Raw genomic sequence first — 18,715 nt, forward strand, 5'->3', positions numbered from 1 at the left:
CAGATTTCGATTCCTCGCAAGACAATTTAGATTCATCAGTATGGCTTCCAGTAGAAGAAAATTCTTCATCGTTAACAAGCGATCAGTCGTCGCAACCCCAAAATACCTCTACGACAACCTCGACCTTCACGGAACCATCTCAGCTAGCTGACCAAAACGCAGCACCATAGAGACATTTTCCAATTCTACAAAGCTCTTCTTTTAAACAAGAAGTAGAACGCTATACAGCTCCAGATTTCCGGAAATGAAATTTAAATATTTAAAAATGTTAATCAAATTAATTTGTAATTTAACACAGTTAAGAATCTCGCAGGGTGAAGTAGTGTTATAATCAATAAATACATGAGTCATTGAATTATCTAAAATTATCGATACTATAATACAAAGAACTGAATTAGTTAAATAATCGAAGTACTAAATGTAATTATTCTATTTGAATGCACCCCTGCGTGATCGACTTAGCTTAGTGTGAAATGTCAACTTAAAAGAGTGAAATAAAGTTAGTTCAGTTTTTGTAAGCTTACGCATCGGGTCAAAAAGTTATCAAAAATCATACGATGCTCCACGTAGAAGAGAATTCACTTGCCGTGTGCGAAAAAACTTCATATTCCGTGTATGGCTATGCTGGAGCGACAAAATAGTTCTGCATATTGTCACTAAAAAGACTCTGCGCAGAACAAATGATGGGAAACTCAAAAGCCCAATGCAGTAACAAAAAAATTTGGTAACCATACTATCAATCTAACTATTTGTAGCGAAATGGAGATGATTTCTGAGGGATCTAGGCTCAGAAAGGTGCTCTCTGGTGCTCCAAAAAGTGACCCGGGATGCCTGCAAGGATCTGATGGGACATGGACGGATTCGGCAGAGATCACCCTTTGCCTGCGCCTGAGTACGCACTTTCCAGGCGCTAGTGATGAAGTAGTGAACTGGAGGGAGACTCACACTGACGAACCGTATGAGGGGAAGTTCATTACCGTGGTTAAAATTAAATGGGCTCTAATGTCGTTCAAGCCCTTCAAAGCACCAGGAGTTGGCTCCGGTAAAACTACAGCAAACTATTGAGCTGAGTTCTTTGTGGTTGTATAACATTTTCAGAGGAGTTTGTGCTCTTAACCATATTCCACGGGGTTGGAACGATTCAAGGATCACCTTTATACCTTTTATAGATGTACTTTATTAAATATATGTACCGACAAAGCGAAGGAGAATGAACTACTGAAAACTTTGAGTACAGTGACATTGCATGAGCAGTGCATTGGAGCTGTAGCCTGCAGTGTGTACATAGAAAACGTTGTATGTATATAAGAGAAAACTCTCATCGCCTTTAATGAAAGTTACAACAACTATCCCCCTCCTAGTTTTTAGCCGTTTAATCTTTACAAGATATCTGACTTAGTTCTTTTAGTGCTGCTTCTTAAATTATAGCTATGTTTTCTAGTGTCATCGTTAGTTACAGAATTTTAATTTTGCCTATTCGCACTATTTTCTACAATTTCAGGCTCTGCGGCAATTTCTTTTTCATTTGCAAATTGTAATTTTTCTGTGTTCTTTAATGTAGTTGTTCTATCAACAATTTTTTACATTTGATTGGAATGCCTCTTCCACGTTTTGTTTTTTTCCTCTAACTAAACAGAGTACGTTTGTTTACCAATTTTTCTTACTACATTCGCTCTCACCCGAGAAACGCGCCCAGCGACTGAGTAGTCCTTCGTTAACACTACTTAGTTTAGCTCAAAATCATAACTCGTTTTCCCCTTGTAATAGTGCTGCTGATCTTTCTGTTGTTTCTTTACCTTTTTATCTGTTTGTTTTAACTCTATTTTACAAGTCTTCTTCTTGGGATTAATTAGGTCAAATCTATTTCGTAGCTGCCTACCAAACATCAATTCAGCAGGCGACGAACCTGTTGTGATGAGCTTAGTATTGCGGTAGTCAAAAAGATATCGTGCTAATGCTTCATTGAATCCTACGCAACTTTTTCCAAACAAAATTCTCTTTAGCACGTTTTTTATACTTTTCACCATATTTTCCGCCTGGCCATTGGTAGCCGGATAGCCTGCAGGGGTTGTGACATGCTTAATACCATTATTTGCTAAAAAATCGTGAAATTCTCTGGATACAAACGCTGTGCCATTATCCGTAACAACAGTTCGATGAAGACCGAAACGAGCAAAAATATCTCGCAATTTGCTATTTTGTTGCTACTAGTTGTGTTTGTGCCCATATCTACACACTCGACCCACTTGCTGTGACTATCCACCACTATCAAACACCAACAACTCATCATTGGCCCAAAAAAATCAATACGGATTCTATCCCAGGGTTTTTATGGCCAGTTCCAGGGAATCCACTTTTTCTTTGGGGGATTTGAAAGTGACGTTAGGTAACTGGTGCAAGATTTAATTTCTTTTTCAATATCGACAGTTTGGCAAAGCCACCAACAACACTCTCTGGCTATTGACTCGGTTTTACTAATACCTATGTGAGAACTATGCAAATACTTTATTATTTTACTTTGTAGCGAATGAGGAACTATAATTCTATAACCCCAATACAAACACCCATTTTCCTCTGAAAGCTCGAACCTACGAAAAAAATATGTATTTAACTCTACCTCACTGCATTTATTTGGCCATTGCGAGTTGATGCATTCTTTAACTCTTTTTAAGATTGGATCGGACATAGTCTCTATCTGAATGATGGTAAAGTCTAATACCTGAATACCTCGTTCAGAGACATAATTCATGTAAACACCGTTTTGTATTTCTTGCAATATAAAATTTTCGCAAACAGTTTCACCAGGGAACCTTGAGAAGAAATCGGCAACGTTTTCCTCAGATTTAACATGACTAATATTAAAATCATATGCTCACAATTTCAGCGCTATCCTTTGCAACCTATTGGCCGCAGTCTGCGGAATACCTTTTTTTTTGACCCAAAATGTAGTGCAAAGGTTTATTATCCGTCACCATATTGAAAGATCTACCGTACAAATAGTGGTGAAATTTTTTCACCCCAAACAAAATTGCTGCGGCTACTACTACCAAAAACGCTTGGATTTCTTTGACATTGGACGGATTGCTCATACCGTCAATAGCCTTAACCTTTTGAGAGTTCATGTGTAAATCATTTTGGTCAAAAATGTGGCCCAAATAACACAATGAAGAATTTAAAAACGAACATTTGTCTTTGCCAGCTTGAAACTCGACTCCTGCAAAATAGTTAGTAGTACCTTTTCTAGCCGTTGTAGATTGAGATTCCTACTAGGCGCGGTAATCAATATATCATCTAAAAATACCACTACACCTTGACAAAAGGGTTTCCATAATTCTTTGGAACAACGCTGGCGCTGATGCAATTCCATATATTAATCGCTTATATTGGTATAACCCCTTACTAGTAGAAATTGTTGTCAACGGTCTCGCAGATGGCTTCAGCTCTATTTGTTAGTAAGCCATGGACAAGTCAAGCTTTGTGAATTCTTTTCCCCCATGCAGCTTTGAAAACAGATCCTCGATTCGGGGTAGAGGGTATTTTTCAACCTTAAGGTAGGGGTTGAGGATGACCTTAAAATCGCCACAAATCCTTACATCGCCTGACTTTTTCAAAACTGGCACAATAGGAGTGTCCCATTAACAATTCTCTACGGGTTCTAACACATCAAGCTAAACCAGCTTTGCGATTTCCCTGTCAACTTTTTCCCTTATTGGATAAAAAGTTAACGTTTTGAATACTTATGCCGAACTGATTCACAAAATTTCTTCCTAACAAGGGTGGGCAACCATTCTCAATAACAACAACTGGTAGCCACTTACACGAGCCATTAATTTCACCAGCATATCACATACTCATTTAGGAACAATCCGCTTACCATTATACGATTTAAAAAGTATATTTGGCTTTTTAAGTTCTACGGAATTAAAATATTTACAAAAAGTTGCGAAAGAAATCACGCTATATTCTGACCCAGTGTCCAGTTGCATAATTAAGCGAACGTTATTTAAAAGCACATCAAAACAAATTTGCCCCTGCTTTTTGCATGATATATTTATTAAAGAGAGGTAACTCTTCTTCCGACTCTGTCGAAAAATTTATGCTGCCTGCTTTGCACATTCTCTTAATATGCCCTCTTCGCTGACAATTATGACACTTGTAACTTTTAAACTTACACACATATTGATATGGCCCGCGCTCCCACACACACTGCACTGATGGTCATTGTTCTGCCGCCACCACTGCTGCTGAGTTTGAGCGCCACTGCGTTTTACGTTGTCGCTGTCTTCTTTATGCTGCTTTTTCGAGTATTCCTTTCTCCACCTGACCTTCATTTGACTTTGGTTATAATGTAACTGCTCACTGATGTCTTCAATTTCCCTTTTGACCTCGTACTGTTGCCGAATATAATGTGATGCATTAGCGATGCTTATCGATTTTTCCAATGTAAGGGTGCTTTCATTTTCTAGGAATATTTTGTCTTTTGCTGGACCAGCCTCCAAGCCCATAATGAATTTATTGCGAATAGCCATATCAAAATGTTGGCCAAAAGAACATCCTACCGCTAATGATCGAACTCTTGCCGCCCAGTCGTTTATTGATTCAGTTGCCATTTTATTGGACTGATAAAACTTAAATCGCTCTGGAAACTCGGTCGCAGCTTGTTTAAAATGAGCCGACATAATCATGATACACTGTTCATACGTAGTTGCTGTACCATCAAAACTATGTGGATTCAGCAGATTTTTTAGAAGCACGTAAATGTTTTCCGACAGGGCATTCAGGAAAATTGCTTTTTGTCTGCTTCCCCTCTTCAATATTGTTAGCAATGAAAAATTGGTCAAGCTGACTATGGAAAACATCCATATATTTTCCTTAAAATCAAATTTCGGTACACTTCCAAATATCGACATCGCCCGTTTTGTATCGTCGCCAGATGTGATAATTAAGACACGCGTTATTTATAGTTAATACTTAAATAAAACTTTGATTACAGTGACAGTGCATTGAAGCTGCAGCCTGCAGTGTGTACATAGAAACCGTTGTATGTATATAAGAGAAAACTCTCATCGGCTTTAATGCAAGTCACGTGACCCCTAAAGACTTCAGACCGATTTGTATGGCATCCTTCCAGCTGAAGACACTCTACAGGTTAATGGACTCTACACTAAAGGAGTCCTTGGAGGGGAAGTTAACGACATCACAGCATGTGTATATGAAAATGAAGTCCACGGAGTTGGCCTTGCATGCAGTGGTCTCCCAGATCGAGAAATCCCTGGCGTACAAGAACTTCACACTCATAGCTTTTCTCTACCTTGAGGGAGCTCTCAACAACGTTACGCCCTCTGCGATAACTGATGCACTAATCGGCTTGGGGGCCGACCCGCGTCTAGTGAAACTTATTCAGCAGTTACTGTTACGAAGAAAGGTTCGTGCTAACCTGGCAGGCTCAACGGTGGTCAAACATATACGAAGAGGCACCCTACAGGGTGGGGTACTTTCTTCATTTCTATGGGTTGCCACACTTAATGAGCTCTTGGTTCTTCTTGAGAAGGATGGTTGCAGCAAGGTAATCGCATATGCTTATGACCTTGAGCTGGTAGGTAGCTGGTAGGTAGCAGGCACTTTGCGATATAATGCAAACTAAGCTGAGACTGGTGGAGAACTCGACCAGGAGTAAAGGTCTATCAGCCAATTCAGCCAAAACTGAACTAGTTATGTTCACCATAAGATACCTGCGTTGCAGCTGCCAGTGCTAGCTGGTATGACCCTGACGCTGAGGGGCTCTGCCAAATACCTAGGAGTAATTTTGGATAGGAAACTATCCTGGAGGTAAAATGCTCAGTAGCGTGTGAAAAAAGCAAAGGCGCCACTGTACAGCTGTAGAGGAGCTGTTGCGCGAATTTAGGGACTATCACCGGATATTACTTTGTGGCTCTACACTGCTTTGGTTAGAACAATACTTTTATACGGGGCATTGGTCTGGTGGACGAGCTTGGATACTAAATCAAACCTGCGGGTATTCCAGAAGGTACAAAGAAATGCTATAATCTGGGTGGAGGCGCTCTGCGCAACACCCCTGCAGAGCCAGTGGTCATACCATGCGCGGCCTTTTCGGCTCTGCGGCTGCGAGAGTTATCCGGATGGAGAGACAATGTGGATGACCATGAGCCATCCTTAAGTATCTGGATCGCCTTCTTCGGACTACTGCGCTCCGACTATATTTTTCAATATGAGGTACGAGGTTATTATCCCGGATAGGGTTTATTGGTTGAAGGAGTCGCTGGACCTGAGCGAATGGCTGCAGATATATACTAACGGCTCCAAACTACTTAATAAGGTGGGTGGCGGTGTCTTTGCACCTCAACTAGGGTGGAATCTATCATTTAGCCTACCCAATCATTGCAGCGTCTTTTAGGCGGAGGTGGCTGCCACAAATGAGGTCGTTGATCACTTGGGGAAGGCTGTTCACGGCTATAACTAAAATTGTATTTACTCTGACAGCCAGGCTGCACTAAAAACACTTGGATCGGTCACATGTAAGTCCAGGACAGTAGAGAAGTGCCACAAATCTCTTAAGGAGATCGCTGAGCGAACTTCCCTCAGTCTGGTATGGGTGCCTGGATACTCGGATATACCGGGCAATTATATGGCTGACGAACTCGCAAGAGGGGGCACATCCGTTCCGATTTCGTCGTCCTGGAAGCATGCCGCACGTAAGCTCATTTTGAAAGGGATTTTCCTTAGGTAGGCGGGTTTGAGATGGAGAAATCTTGAATCCTGCTACCACTCTAAGCTCGTGTGGCCTGCATAGGACGCGAAACGCACAAGAAGTCTCCTTCTTCTTGGAAGGGGGGGGCATATCTCTGGTGGTTGGACTTATAAGCGGCCACATAGCAATCGGGAGGTACGCACAACGTTTGGGTGCTCCCCATAATGATTACTGCAGGAGCTGCAAAGACGAAGAGGAGATAGAAACAACAAGCATTTTCTGTGTGATTGTCCCGCGCTTTGGCATAAGAGGAAGAAAAATCTGGGATCTCCCTTCTTTGACGATCTTTGTAATCTGGCTAAGTTGGAACCTTAGAAATTCCTGACGTTAGCTGTATTGACCTGTTGTTTGAGTAGGGAGAGATCCACGGTGTATCACAATGGGGCCTTTTTGGGCCTAAGTTTACTGGTACTCGCACTGGTGGCCACTCTAACCTAATCTAACCATCAATCTAACTATGGGGACTTATGGGATAAAATTAACAGCCAAATAGCTCTTAGTGGAACTGAATATTTCAATAGGAAAACTATACCGCAAGAGCAGTCGGAATTCCGCTAAACGTAGAAATGATTGACCAGCTTGCCGTACTTATTGAGAGTAATTTTAACACAAACATACCCACAATAATGTTGAAACTAGTTTTGCGCAGTAAACCTTTCTGCCTTGGTGATCTACTGTGGCTCTTTAAATAATAACAAACGGTGGGTGCACACCGGGTCGAGATCCGCAGTACAGAACACCTTTCTGCATGTAAGCGACTGAGTGTGCAACATGAAAAATACCACAACCACATGTCAACTTGCAACTGTTTTTTACAAATATCTCTCTCATACCGGGGTCAAAACGCGTTTTTATACTCAGTTGCGCAGAGCTCACAGAGTATATTAAGTTTGATTGGATAACGGTTGGTTGTACATATATAAAGGAATCGAGATAGATATAGACTTCCATATATCAAAATAATCAGGATCGAAAAAAAATTTGATTGAGCCATGTCCGTCCGTCCGTCCGTCCGTCCGTCCGTTAACACGATAACTTGAGTAAATTTTGAGGTATCTTGATGAAATTTGGTATGTAGGTTGCTGAGCACTCATCTCAGATCGCTATTTAAAATGAACGAAATCGGACTATAACCACGCCCACTTTTTCGATATCGAAAATTTCGAAAAACCGAAAAAGTGCGATAATTCATTACAAAAGACAGATAAAGCGACGAAACTTGGTAGATGAGTTGAACTTATGACGCAAAATAGAAAATTAGTAAAATTTTGGACAATGGGCGTGGCACCGCCCACTTTTAAAAGAAGGTAATTTAAAACTTTTGCAAACTGTAATTTGGCAGTCGTTGAAGATATCATAATGAAATTTGGCAGGAACGTCACTCCTATTACTATATGTACGCTTAATAAAAATTAGCAAAATCGGAGAAGGACCACGCCCACTTTAAAAATTTTTTTTTTTTTAAAGTAAAATTTTAACAAAAAATTTAATATCTTTACAGTATATAAGTAAATTATGTCAACATTCAACTCCAGTAATGATGTGGTGCAACAAAATACAAAAATAAAAGAAAATTTCAAAATGGGCGTGGCTCCGCCCTTTTTCATTTAATTTGTCTAGGATACTTTTAACGCCATAAGTCGAACAAAAATTAACCAATCCTTTGAAATTTGGTAGGGGCATAGATTTTATGACATTAACTGTTTTCTGTGAAAATGGGCGGAATCGGTTGATACCACGCCCAGTTTTTATACACAGTCGTCCGTCTGTCCTTCCGCATGGCCCTAAACACGATAACTTCAGCAAAAATCGACATATCTTTAATGAACTTAGTTCACGTGCTTACTTGAACTCACTTTATCTTGGTATGAAAAATTAACGAAATCCAACTATGACCACGCCCACTTTTTCGATATCGAAAATTACGAAAAATGAAAAAAATGCCATAATTCTATACCAAATACGAAAAAAGGGATGAAACATGGTAAGGTAATTAATTGGATTGTTTTATTGGCGCGAAATATAACTTTAGAAAAAACTTTATAAAATGGTTGTGACACCTACCATATTAAGTAGAAGAAAATGAAAAAGTTCTGCAGGGTGAAATAAAAAACCCTTAAAATCTTGGCTGTAATACCTGCCATATTACATATATAAATAAATTAGCGGTATCCAACAGATAATGTTCTGGGTCACCCTGGTCCACATTTTGGTCGATATCTGGAAAACGCCTTCACATATACAACTACCACCACTCCCTTTTAAAACTCTCATTAATACCTTTAATTTGATACCCATATCGTACAAATTCATTCTAGAGTCACCCCTGGTCCACCTTTATGGCGATATCTCGAAAAGGCGTCCACCTATAGAACTAAGCCCCACGCCCTTTTAAAATACTCATTAACACCTTTCATTTGATACCCATATCGTACAAACATATTCTAAAGTCACCCCTGGTCCACCTTTATGGCGATATCTCGAAAAGGCGAACACCTATAGAACGAAGGCCCACTCCCTTTTAAAAATACTCATTAACACCTTTCATTTGATACCCATATCGCACAAACAAAGTCTAGAGTCACCCCTGGTCCACCTTTATTGCGATAACACGAAAAGGCGTCCACCTATAGAACTAAGGCCCACTCCCTTTTAAAATACTCATTAATTCCTTTCGTTTGATACCCATATTGCACAAACGAATTCTAGAGTCACCCCTGGCCCACCTTTATGGCGATATCTCGAAACGGCGTCCACCTATGGAACTAAGGATTACTCCCTTTTAAAAAACTCATTAACACCTTTCTTTTGATACCCATATTGTACAAACAAATTCTAGGGTCACCCCTGCTCCACCTTTATGGCGATATCTCGAAACGGCGTCCACCTATAGAACTAAGGATTACTCCCTTTTAAAATACTCATTAACACCTTTCTTTTGATACCCATATTGTACAAACAAATTCTAGGGTCACCCCTGGTCCACCTTTATGGCGATATCTCGAAAATGCCACCACCTATACATCAACCACCACTCCCTTTTAAAACCCTCATTAATACCTTTAATTTGATACCCATATCGTACAAACACATTCTAGAGTCACCCCTGGTCCACCTTTGTGGCGATATTTCGAAGCGGCGTCCACCTATAGAACTAAGGCCCACTCCCTTTTAAAATACTCATTAACACCTTTCGTTTGATGCCCATATTGTACAAACAAATTCTAGGGTCACCCCTGGTCCACCTTTATGGCGATATCTCGAAACGGTGTCCACCTATGGAACTAAGGATTACTCCCTTTTAAAATACTCATTAACACCTTTCTTTTGATACCCATATTGTACAAACAAATTCTAGGGTCACCCCTGGTCCACCTTTATGGCGATATCTCGAAACGGCGTCCACCTATGGAACTAAGGATTACTCCCTTTTAAAATACTCATTAACACCTTTCATTTGATACCCATATCGTACAAATGCATTCTAGAGTCACCCCGGTCCACCTTTATGGCGATATTTCGAAAAGGCGACCACCTATACAACAACCACCGCTCCCTTTTAAAACCCTCATTAATACCTTTAATTTGATACCCATATCGTACAAACACATTCTAGAGTCACCCCTGGTCCACTTTTATGGCGATATTTCGAAACGGCATCCACCTATTTTTTTTTTATTTTATCCACCTATAGAACTAAGGCCCACTCCCTTTTAAGATACTCATTAACACCATTCGTTTGATGCCCATATTGTACAAACAAATTCTAGGGTCACCCCTGGCCCACCTTTATGGCGATATCTCGAAACGGCGTCCACCTATGGAACTAAGGATTACTCCCTTTTAAAATACTCATTAACATCTTTCATTTGATACCCATATCGTACAAACGCATTCTAGAGTCAACCCTGATCCACCTTTATGGCTATATCCCTAAATGGCGTCCACCTATAGAACTATGGTCCACTCCCTCATAAAATACTCTTTAATGCCTTTCATTTGATACACATGTCATACAAACACATTCCAGGGTTTCCCTCGGTTCATTTTCCTACATCGTTATTTCCCCTTATGTTGTCACCATAGCTCTCAGCTGAGTATGTAATTTTCGGTTACACCCGAACTTAACCTTCCTTACTTGTTTAAAAACAGTTCCTACATTTTTGGAACTGTTTTAGCAGTCAACCCTTTCTGTAAATAATTAAGTAAATATCTATACTCTCAGCTTGATACATAGAGGTAACGATACTTTGTTTGGATGCTAGTTGCAAGAACTTTAATGGTTATCGTCTCATCCTTAATTAACAGAACGAAATTTATATATTTTCGGTAATAGATTATCCTCGTTGGCGAAGAAATAGTTTTATTTTGCACACAAAACTGTTGTTCTCTGAGGGAAGCAGAAACCAGAGGTACCGATATTGTTAAATGAAGAAATTTAAAGTGCCGACATGCAACAGCCGTTTTAATTAAAATAATAAACTGTTATTTGCGATTCCTTATGCATTAAAATACATGTATATATAGATATCATACTACCTCTTCTGAATTCTGCTCATGTAGGGGTGTGGGCATAGATGACATCACGGCGACTATTGTTTGAGTTGGCAGCTCATTAATTTCATCGTTGGTGCTATTAAGTGAAGTAACAACTGAAGTAGCAAAAGCATGAGCATGTGTTATATTTTCCAACTCTATTTTTAACTGTTCCAAAGTGTTATTAGTTGAATTATTTGCGACAGTTAATATTGGATGCGTAGTAGAAGTTACGGCGCTGGGAGTTACGGTCGGTACAGGTACAGGATTTATAATTACTGTTGCACTAGGACTCGATAAAGTATTATTTTTCGTGCCGTTAGTTCCATTATGTGAATCGGGATGGTGACCACCTAAAATAGTGTTACCTTGTGTTTCTGCGAAGGTTTCTGACTTTGGCTTTGCCAATGTAATTTCGGTAACATTCACTGAGCCGTCATGTGATGAAATGACAGGATTAACGAGAAATCGTGAAATTTTTCGTCCTGGGAGTGAAGCCGATATCGATTTTTCTAAGGTTTTAGAGAGACTAAATTGGTGTAATAAATTTTCAGTGTTCTCTTTATTAGTATTTGTTTTGTAAGGTCTTTCTGCGGTCGACCAGTCTATATCTCGATGTACAATTTTGGGAATATTTTCAACACTCTTTCTATTTCTAGCAAGTTCAATACCTGTTTTAGATTGACACACCATTTCCAAGCATATTTCTGATTCGATCTTGTCATCATTTCCTGGATGATCCATTGTAAAGACCGATGCTGATGATGTAATAGTATTATCAGGTGTGTAATCAGACGACAGCGATGTATACTCAGAAGCAGTGCTGGTTTTTCGCGAATCTGATCCAGATTCATTCAAGTTTTCGCTACTGTTTGTCATTTCTGGAGCTGTTGTAGCAGATGGTGGCGTTAATATTGTTACTATTGCATTTGCTACGTTAGCATTGTTATTACTGCCCCCTAATTCTGTGCGTTCTACATACGACGTGTCCTGGGCTAATGGTGGCTCATTAATACATTCCTCCATAGTCGATGGCAAAGATGATTTAAGAAGATAGCTAATTTTTGCAATAGGGAGAGAACCAAAGCTTTTGGAGAATGGTTCAGTAACCAATATGTTAGCCTCATATATTTTAGACAAGTCAGTCGAAAGGTCATCACGCTAAAAATTGTTAAATATTTGAATTTTAAAAAATATGAATTTGAATTTGATTATAAATTGTACTATAGAATATTATATACGTTTTGAATAGAGATAACATATACCACTTACTAGTAAATGACTACTAGGGGTCCATCTCAAAAATATACAAGTCATGTTGAACAACTGAATTTCATCTGATAATCTTTGATTTGTCAAACACCCCGAGTGTATTTCTGCCATGAAATGATTCTCAGTGAAAACTCATCTCCCTCACTCATATTCTCTTAATTTGTGAAGAGCGTCATTAGAAAAATCATGGCCTTTATTATTATCGTTGTATGCTATAATTGCAGCTTTTAAAGTTTTCATTTCATTTATTCAGAGAATATACATTAGTACAGTAAGACAAATTGTATTTTGTAGTACAACAAACATAATTCATAACGACAAAATGGATTCATATACATAAAAACTCAATATAACGTAAAGTAAGTCAGAGTATTTAAGTACATGTTACCGATATGGAAAAAATAAATAAATATATGAATTAAAATATGTATGATTAAATAAATATGAATGTTTGTATATAAATAAATAAATAAAAGATGCTAGAAAACAAGCATATCAAAACAATACTACAAAACTTTAAATTTTTAATTTTTTAAATTTTAAATTTTGGTTAAATTAGATTAAGATAAGATAAAAATAAAATAAATTCCCAACGTAAGTTTGTTGACCAGAAAAATAACTGAAAATAATATGTTTGTAGTTGCTTTGGTTTACATTATTCCTAATTGCAGCTGGGATAGAGTTCCAAATACGTACGATGTTGACGAAAAACAGCCTTGCCGAAGCAACGAATTTAAAGTTAGGCACAACTAGATTACTCGTCCTGGGAGACCTAGTGAATGTCAATTTCTCAAAAAGATATGCTGGTGATTTTGTGACAATCAAGCGGTACAAAAAAATCACACTTCTAGCTTTTTGGTAGTCAAATATGTTACATCCTAATAGCTTAGACCTCCAAGCCGAAATATGATCAAATTTTCGTAACCCGAAAATGTAACGAGTTACATGATTAAAGGCGACCTCAACTTTGTGTGCAGAACATGAGTCCAACTTATTATAAACGAGCTCTGAATAGTTTATTATTGGCAAAAGAAGCTGTAGGGCCAGTTTTCTTCTAATATGCGGAGGTGTGTAAGGTGCGGATTGCCTAAGATTGCGCATAGTGGTATACACTTTACCCATGACTGTATTGATGTGGTCTTCACAAGTTAGATTAGAGTTGATAACGAAACCCAAATTTTTAATTCTAGAAACAATTTGTAAAGCCAACACGGCTTATATGTATATTGGTGAGGCAAGGGCATCAACGGACCTATTCTTCGAAATGGGCAAGATGAACGATTTAGTTGCATTAAGGCAGAGACCATTATTTTTGGCCCAGCTCTGTACTGACAATAAATCATTATTTACTTTAAGACAGAGGTTGGCTACGTCCGTGAAACTACAAGACAAATATAATTGTATGTCATCTGCATATGCGTGCATTTTCATGTGCTGACAAACCGAAAAGATATCGTTTACGAAAATACTGAATAACAAAGGCCCAAGAAAGCACTGTAGGCAAATCCAAAATATGTTTTAAGTTTATAAGCTTTAGAAAAATCTAACAGACAAAGCAGAGTTAGTTGGTTTTTATCAAAAGGTATGCGTATGTCATCAAGAATTTTAAGTAGTGCCGTTGTACAACTATGCTTGTCTCTAAAGCCCGATTGGTGTGGTGATAAGAGGTTATTTCTAGAAATATGCAAAATTATTTGTTCTGCTAGCAGCCTTTCAAAAACTTTCGACAGCGCGGGCAATATGCTAATGGGTCGATAATCTCGGATCGAGTTTGCAAGCCGTTTCTTCGGGACGGGTCTTACTACAGCACATTTCCACGATTCAGGAAACCGAGAAGTTGTGATGCAATGGTTGATGATGTTTGTTAAGGTACTCAGTATAAATTGTAGAATAATTTTTAGAAATTTTATTGGTATACCATCAACCCCGATGGCATTGGATTTAACTTTAAGTAAGCACCTTACCACGTCGCATTCGGATACCGCCCTGATCTCAAAATTTTTTCCACAGTAGCGCCCATAAGCATTTGGAAAAGGTGCAGCAGGACTTACAGCGCCCGCAGGACTACTCACAAACGCATCATTAAGGGTGCCAGCATTTAGTTCGCATACATGTTTGTCCTTTCCATATACTCGCAAGCTTTTTAGATTACGCCAAAGAGTTTTTGGAGGTAGCGAAGGGTTTAGCCCTGAGGTAAAAAATCTACTTTTTTCGTTTCTTATTATCTTAGTAGCGATATTTCTGACAGCTTTATAGGCAAGCCATGCAACATTACTTTTACTCCTCCTCCACGATTGGTATGCCCTACTACGTGATTTTATTACCGCTTGAACTTGGCCATTAAACCACGGACACGAAACATTTCTAGGTCTACTTGAGCGAATAGGCACATGTATGTTAAAGGCATTAACGATTTTGCTGTTAAGGAACTCAAGTTTTTCATCAGCAGAAACTAGTAACCAACAATCACTCCAATTAACACAGGACAAATTAGAACACAAAGCATTATAGTCAAGTAAGCGGTAATCCGTAAAACTAAAGGTACTACCAGTATCACAGCTGTTAAATTGTATATCTAAGGAACAAACAATAAGGTCATGGTCTGATAAAAATGGCATCTGGTCAAATTTTAAAACTCTTGAAGGGTCAGAAACAATAAAATAATCCAGAAGACTAGGACAACAATTAACACCAATCCTGGTTGGCAGATTGTTATTGACAACACTTAGACCAGCACCAGATACATAATTTAACATACTATTACTATATGAGTCACGAACAAGCAGATTAACATTGAAGTCTCCACAAACTATTAAGCTGTAGCAAATAACATATCAGGGCTGTTGGTTTTGTGGGGACTATAAACACAAGATACAAGGACTTTCGTAGAAAAATCGTGCACCTCGACAAACAAGTATTCAATGCTCGAATCCACCGACTTGCAAATGAGTTTCACGTTAATGTGACTCCTACAATAAACTGCTACGCCACCTCCTTTCCTACCCACCCTATCATTTCGAAACAATTTGTAGTTATTAATATTAAAGTGCCTATCATCAAGATTCTCAAGAAGCCACGTCTCCGACACGCAAATGACATCAACACATGAGTTTTCAAACACATATCTTATAAAATCTACTTTCTCGGCGTTTAAACTTCCAGCATTAAAATGCACAATATTAAAACCATTGCTTTGCTGACATAATATGTTTATCATGGCAAGATTGCTGTCGCCCGCACCACATAACTTGCTGCTAAGGGTAATAATGAGTAATGTAAACAAAAGCAACCATACAAACAAACAAAGTCACGAAAGAGAAAACAGGCGAAAGGAAAAAACAAAAACTAAGATTAAAGAAACTTAAACGGAACATTTTTACATGTAGGAAAATACGGAGTATATATATGCATAAACAAATATAAAGTAAACATACAAAAGTTAAAACTAAGTAAAATATACTGCATACGCATACGGCTGATAGTCAGCAGTAAAGTTTTAAATCATCATTCGTTGATATTTTCACTGCTACGGACTCTTTGGTAACTCTTCCAAACACCTCACCACGAAGTGTAAATACAGAGACAAATTTGCCTGCGCGTCTCAGCTTGATAGCTTCTTGAAACTGGATTGTGTGGAACTCCTGGTCCTTGGCGTCCTTCTGCACAATCACTGCGCCATAACCTACCATACTCGCATCGGTGTGCACCTCCGTGATCGCTCGTGGATTATATAGTTTCAATACCGGAGAAGATGTAAGGGCTGCTTTTAATTGCTGGAATGCCACTAGTTGCTCGTCCTGTAACGCGAACTTCGGAGTAAGTCGGATAGGGGTTTTGCGGTTACCGCATAGTTATCGACGAATCTTCGAAAATAGGACGTAAAGCCAAGGAAACGTTGTAAGGACTTCTTATCACTTGGCACTGGAAAGTTCCTAATCGCGCTAGTCTTTGCTTCAGAGGGGCGTATGGTATTGTTGGTAATGACGTATCCGAGGAATTCGACCTTCCTCCTCAGGAACTGGCAATTCCTGCATTTCACTTGCAAACCGTTCACCTCAGCAACCTCCAACACCTGTCTCAGTTTCCGGTTGCCCTCGACTTCATCCTTGGAGGGAATAATCAAGTCATCTATGTACACCTTGACTGTTCCACTACGCATCAGATCTTTCAAGACTGCAGCCACGAACCTCGAGAACACTGCCGGTGAATTGGATATACCAAACGGTACATACAAGAACTCGAACTGGCCACCATGCGTTACGAAGGATGTGTATTTCCTCGAGTCTTCCTCAACAGGCACATGAAAGAACCCGTTCGTGAGATCAACCGTAGAGAATATATTGGCTCCCAGGAGCTGTTCGATGACATCATCAATCATAGGCATCGGGAAGTTATCGCGGATGATCTTTTCATTGAGACGTCGGTAGTCGCAACAGAATCGTTTGCTTCCATCTTTTTTCGTTACGATAACAACTGGTGATGCATAATTTGAGTTGCTAGGTCGTATGATCCCTTCATCTAACCATGCTGCTACTTGATTATCTACCACTTGTCGATCTGCGTATGACATTCTCCTTGGTCGTACGTACACCGGCACGTCGTCCGTCAGAAGGATTTTCAACGCTACTGGCGATACCGAGTTCTTAGCTGGCTTGTAGGCTGCTACTAAACTCCGTACCTCCCTTGCTAATGTCGCGATTAAATGTGATAGATCAATCTCATACCCGCTGTCTAGCTTTTTCTCCGCTACCAAACATAAGTCTCCGAACACCCCTTGCAACTCCCAGGCGAACTACCTTCACGCCGTCTCACCTGCTCCACTTCTCGTTCACATGTACTCATCTCGCTCGAAGTCTGTGCACTTCCACTATGTCCACGGACATCGTCTCGCATCTCCTCACTCTTACATGGAACCTTAGAAAACTCTTTCTCTTTAAGTTTCCTAACTGCATTTTTTATTGCCTCATAGACCGCATTCACACCTTCTGCAATCGAATCAACGGGACGAGCACTTGCGCAATCATCAGCCTCTACCTTGCGCGCCGCTGTACTTTCGCCCGAACTTTGCTCGAATTGCCCAACACCTTCGTAATTACCAGCCACTGCCTTAAGTTTGTGTGCATCTTCTATCATCTTCTCTCTAAACATGGCTCCATCTTCTGTTACAATAAGGTCAACGTGTTTGAGGACATCATTGCCTATCACTATCGAATAGCTTAAATCTCGCTCTTGTACGACGTGGAAGGTTATGTCCAGAGAAATTCTGTCAATACACATGGGGAGCGTGAAACTGCCCCTCGTCGTTAACATACTATTGCTGATGCCTAACAACCGCCGCTTTTCTTTACTCAACTCGAAATCTAATTGTAGCATTAACAGGGTGTCGTGACGCATTAGGCACAGGTCCGACCCAGTGTCGACGAGTGCTGAAATTGTTTGATTAGACGCGCTGAAAAATACATCTTTAAAAATTAGACCACTCTGTCTAATTGCCATCAAGTTCGCTGAGCTTTTCTCAGCCTTCACCTCTTTCGCCGCGCCTCCGCATTCGTTGGCTTTATGACCCTCCTTGCCACATTTAAAACAATTTACCCGCTTGCTTGGGCAATTTCTGGCAAAGTGAGATTGATCGCCGCAATTATAACACCCTTTCCTAGTCGTGGTTGAATTATGTGAATCCCTGTTTGAAGACGTTGGTTTTACATAATTCCCACTCGCAGTCTGGGCTTTGCTCGAACGGATCTTCTCGTATACCTTGATGTGCTCTTTTAACACGTCGATGGTTTTCGCTTGATAAAGGCTGCTCTTGTTAGTTCGAGAATCTTGTACACCCTCGATGAAATACTCGACAAGACTTGAGTCGTCCAGGCTTATTGGCTTACCGATCTACATTAATACGTACAGATATTTTCGCAGGTCCCCGCCAGGCTGGTTTCGGCGGTTTCGTAGGATACGATACACCTCGATGGACGATAAGGTGGCTCCTAACTCTCGACCGAAAGCGAGTTTTAATGAACTCCAGTTGCTTATTCCAGCTTGGCTACGGATAAAAATTTTGGCAGCCCCTTTAAGGAGTTGTTTCGCATAAATAAATTTCTGTAATTCATTCCACCTGACAGCTTCTGCGTTATTTTGGAA

The 18,715-nt window shown here is 39.7% G+C and overlaps 1 protein-coding gene across 9 annotated transcripts in view; it reads right to left on the reverse strand.

Moving 5' to 3' along the window:
* Wnk (Wnk kinase) overlaps window positions 1–18,715 on the reverse strand; it is a 1,618,425-nt gene that overhangs the window by 618,665 nt on the left and 981,045 nt on the right. For 8 of the 9 annotated variants that reach the window (XM_067757833.1, XM_067757832.1, XM_067757831.1 and 5 more), the window contains one exon: window positions 11,309–12,466. The exons of the other annotated variant lie outside the window; for it this stretch is intronic. In XM_067757833.1, the coding sequence (XP_067613934.1) occupies window positions 11,309–12,466 (1,158 nt within the window). The remainder of the gene's footprint in view (window positions 1–11,308; window positions 12,467–18,715) is intronic. 9 annotated transcript variants of the gene reach the window in all.

The sequence above is a fragment of the Eurosta solidaginis genome, chromosome X (assembly GCF_040869045.1).
Source record: "Eurosta solidaginis isolate ZX-2024a chromosome X, ASM4086904v1, whole genome shotgun sequence".
NCBI classification, from domain to species: Eukaryota; Metazoa; Arthropoda; class Insecta; order Diptera; family Tephritidae; genus Eurosta; species Eurosta solidaginis.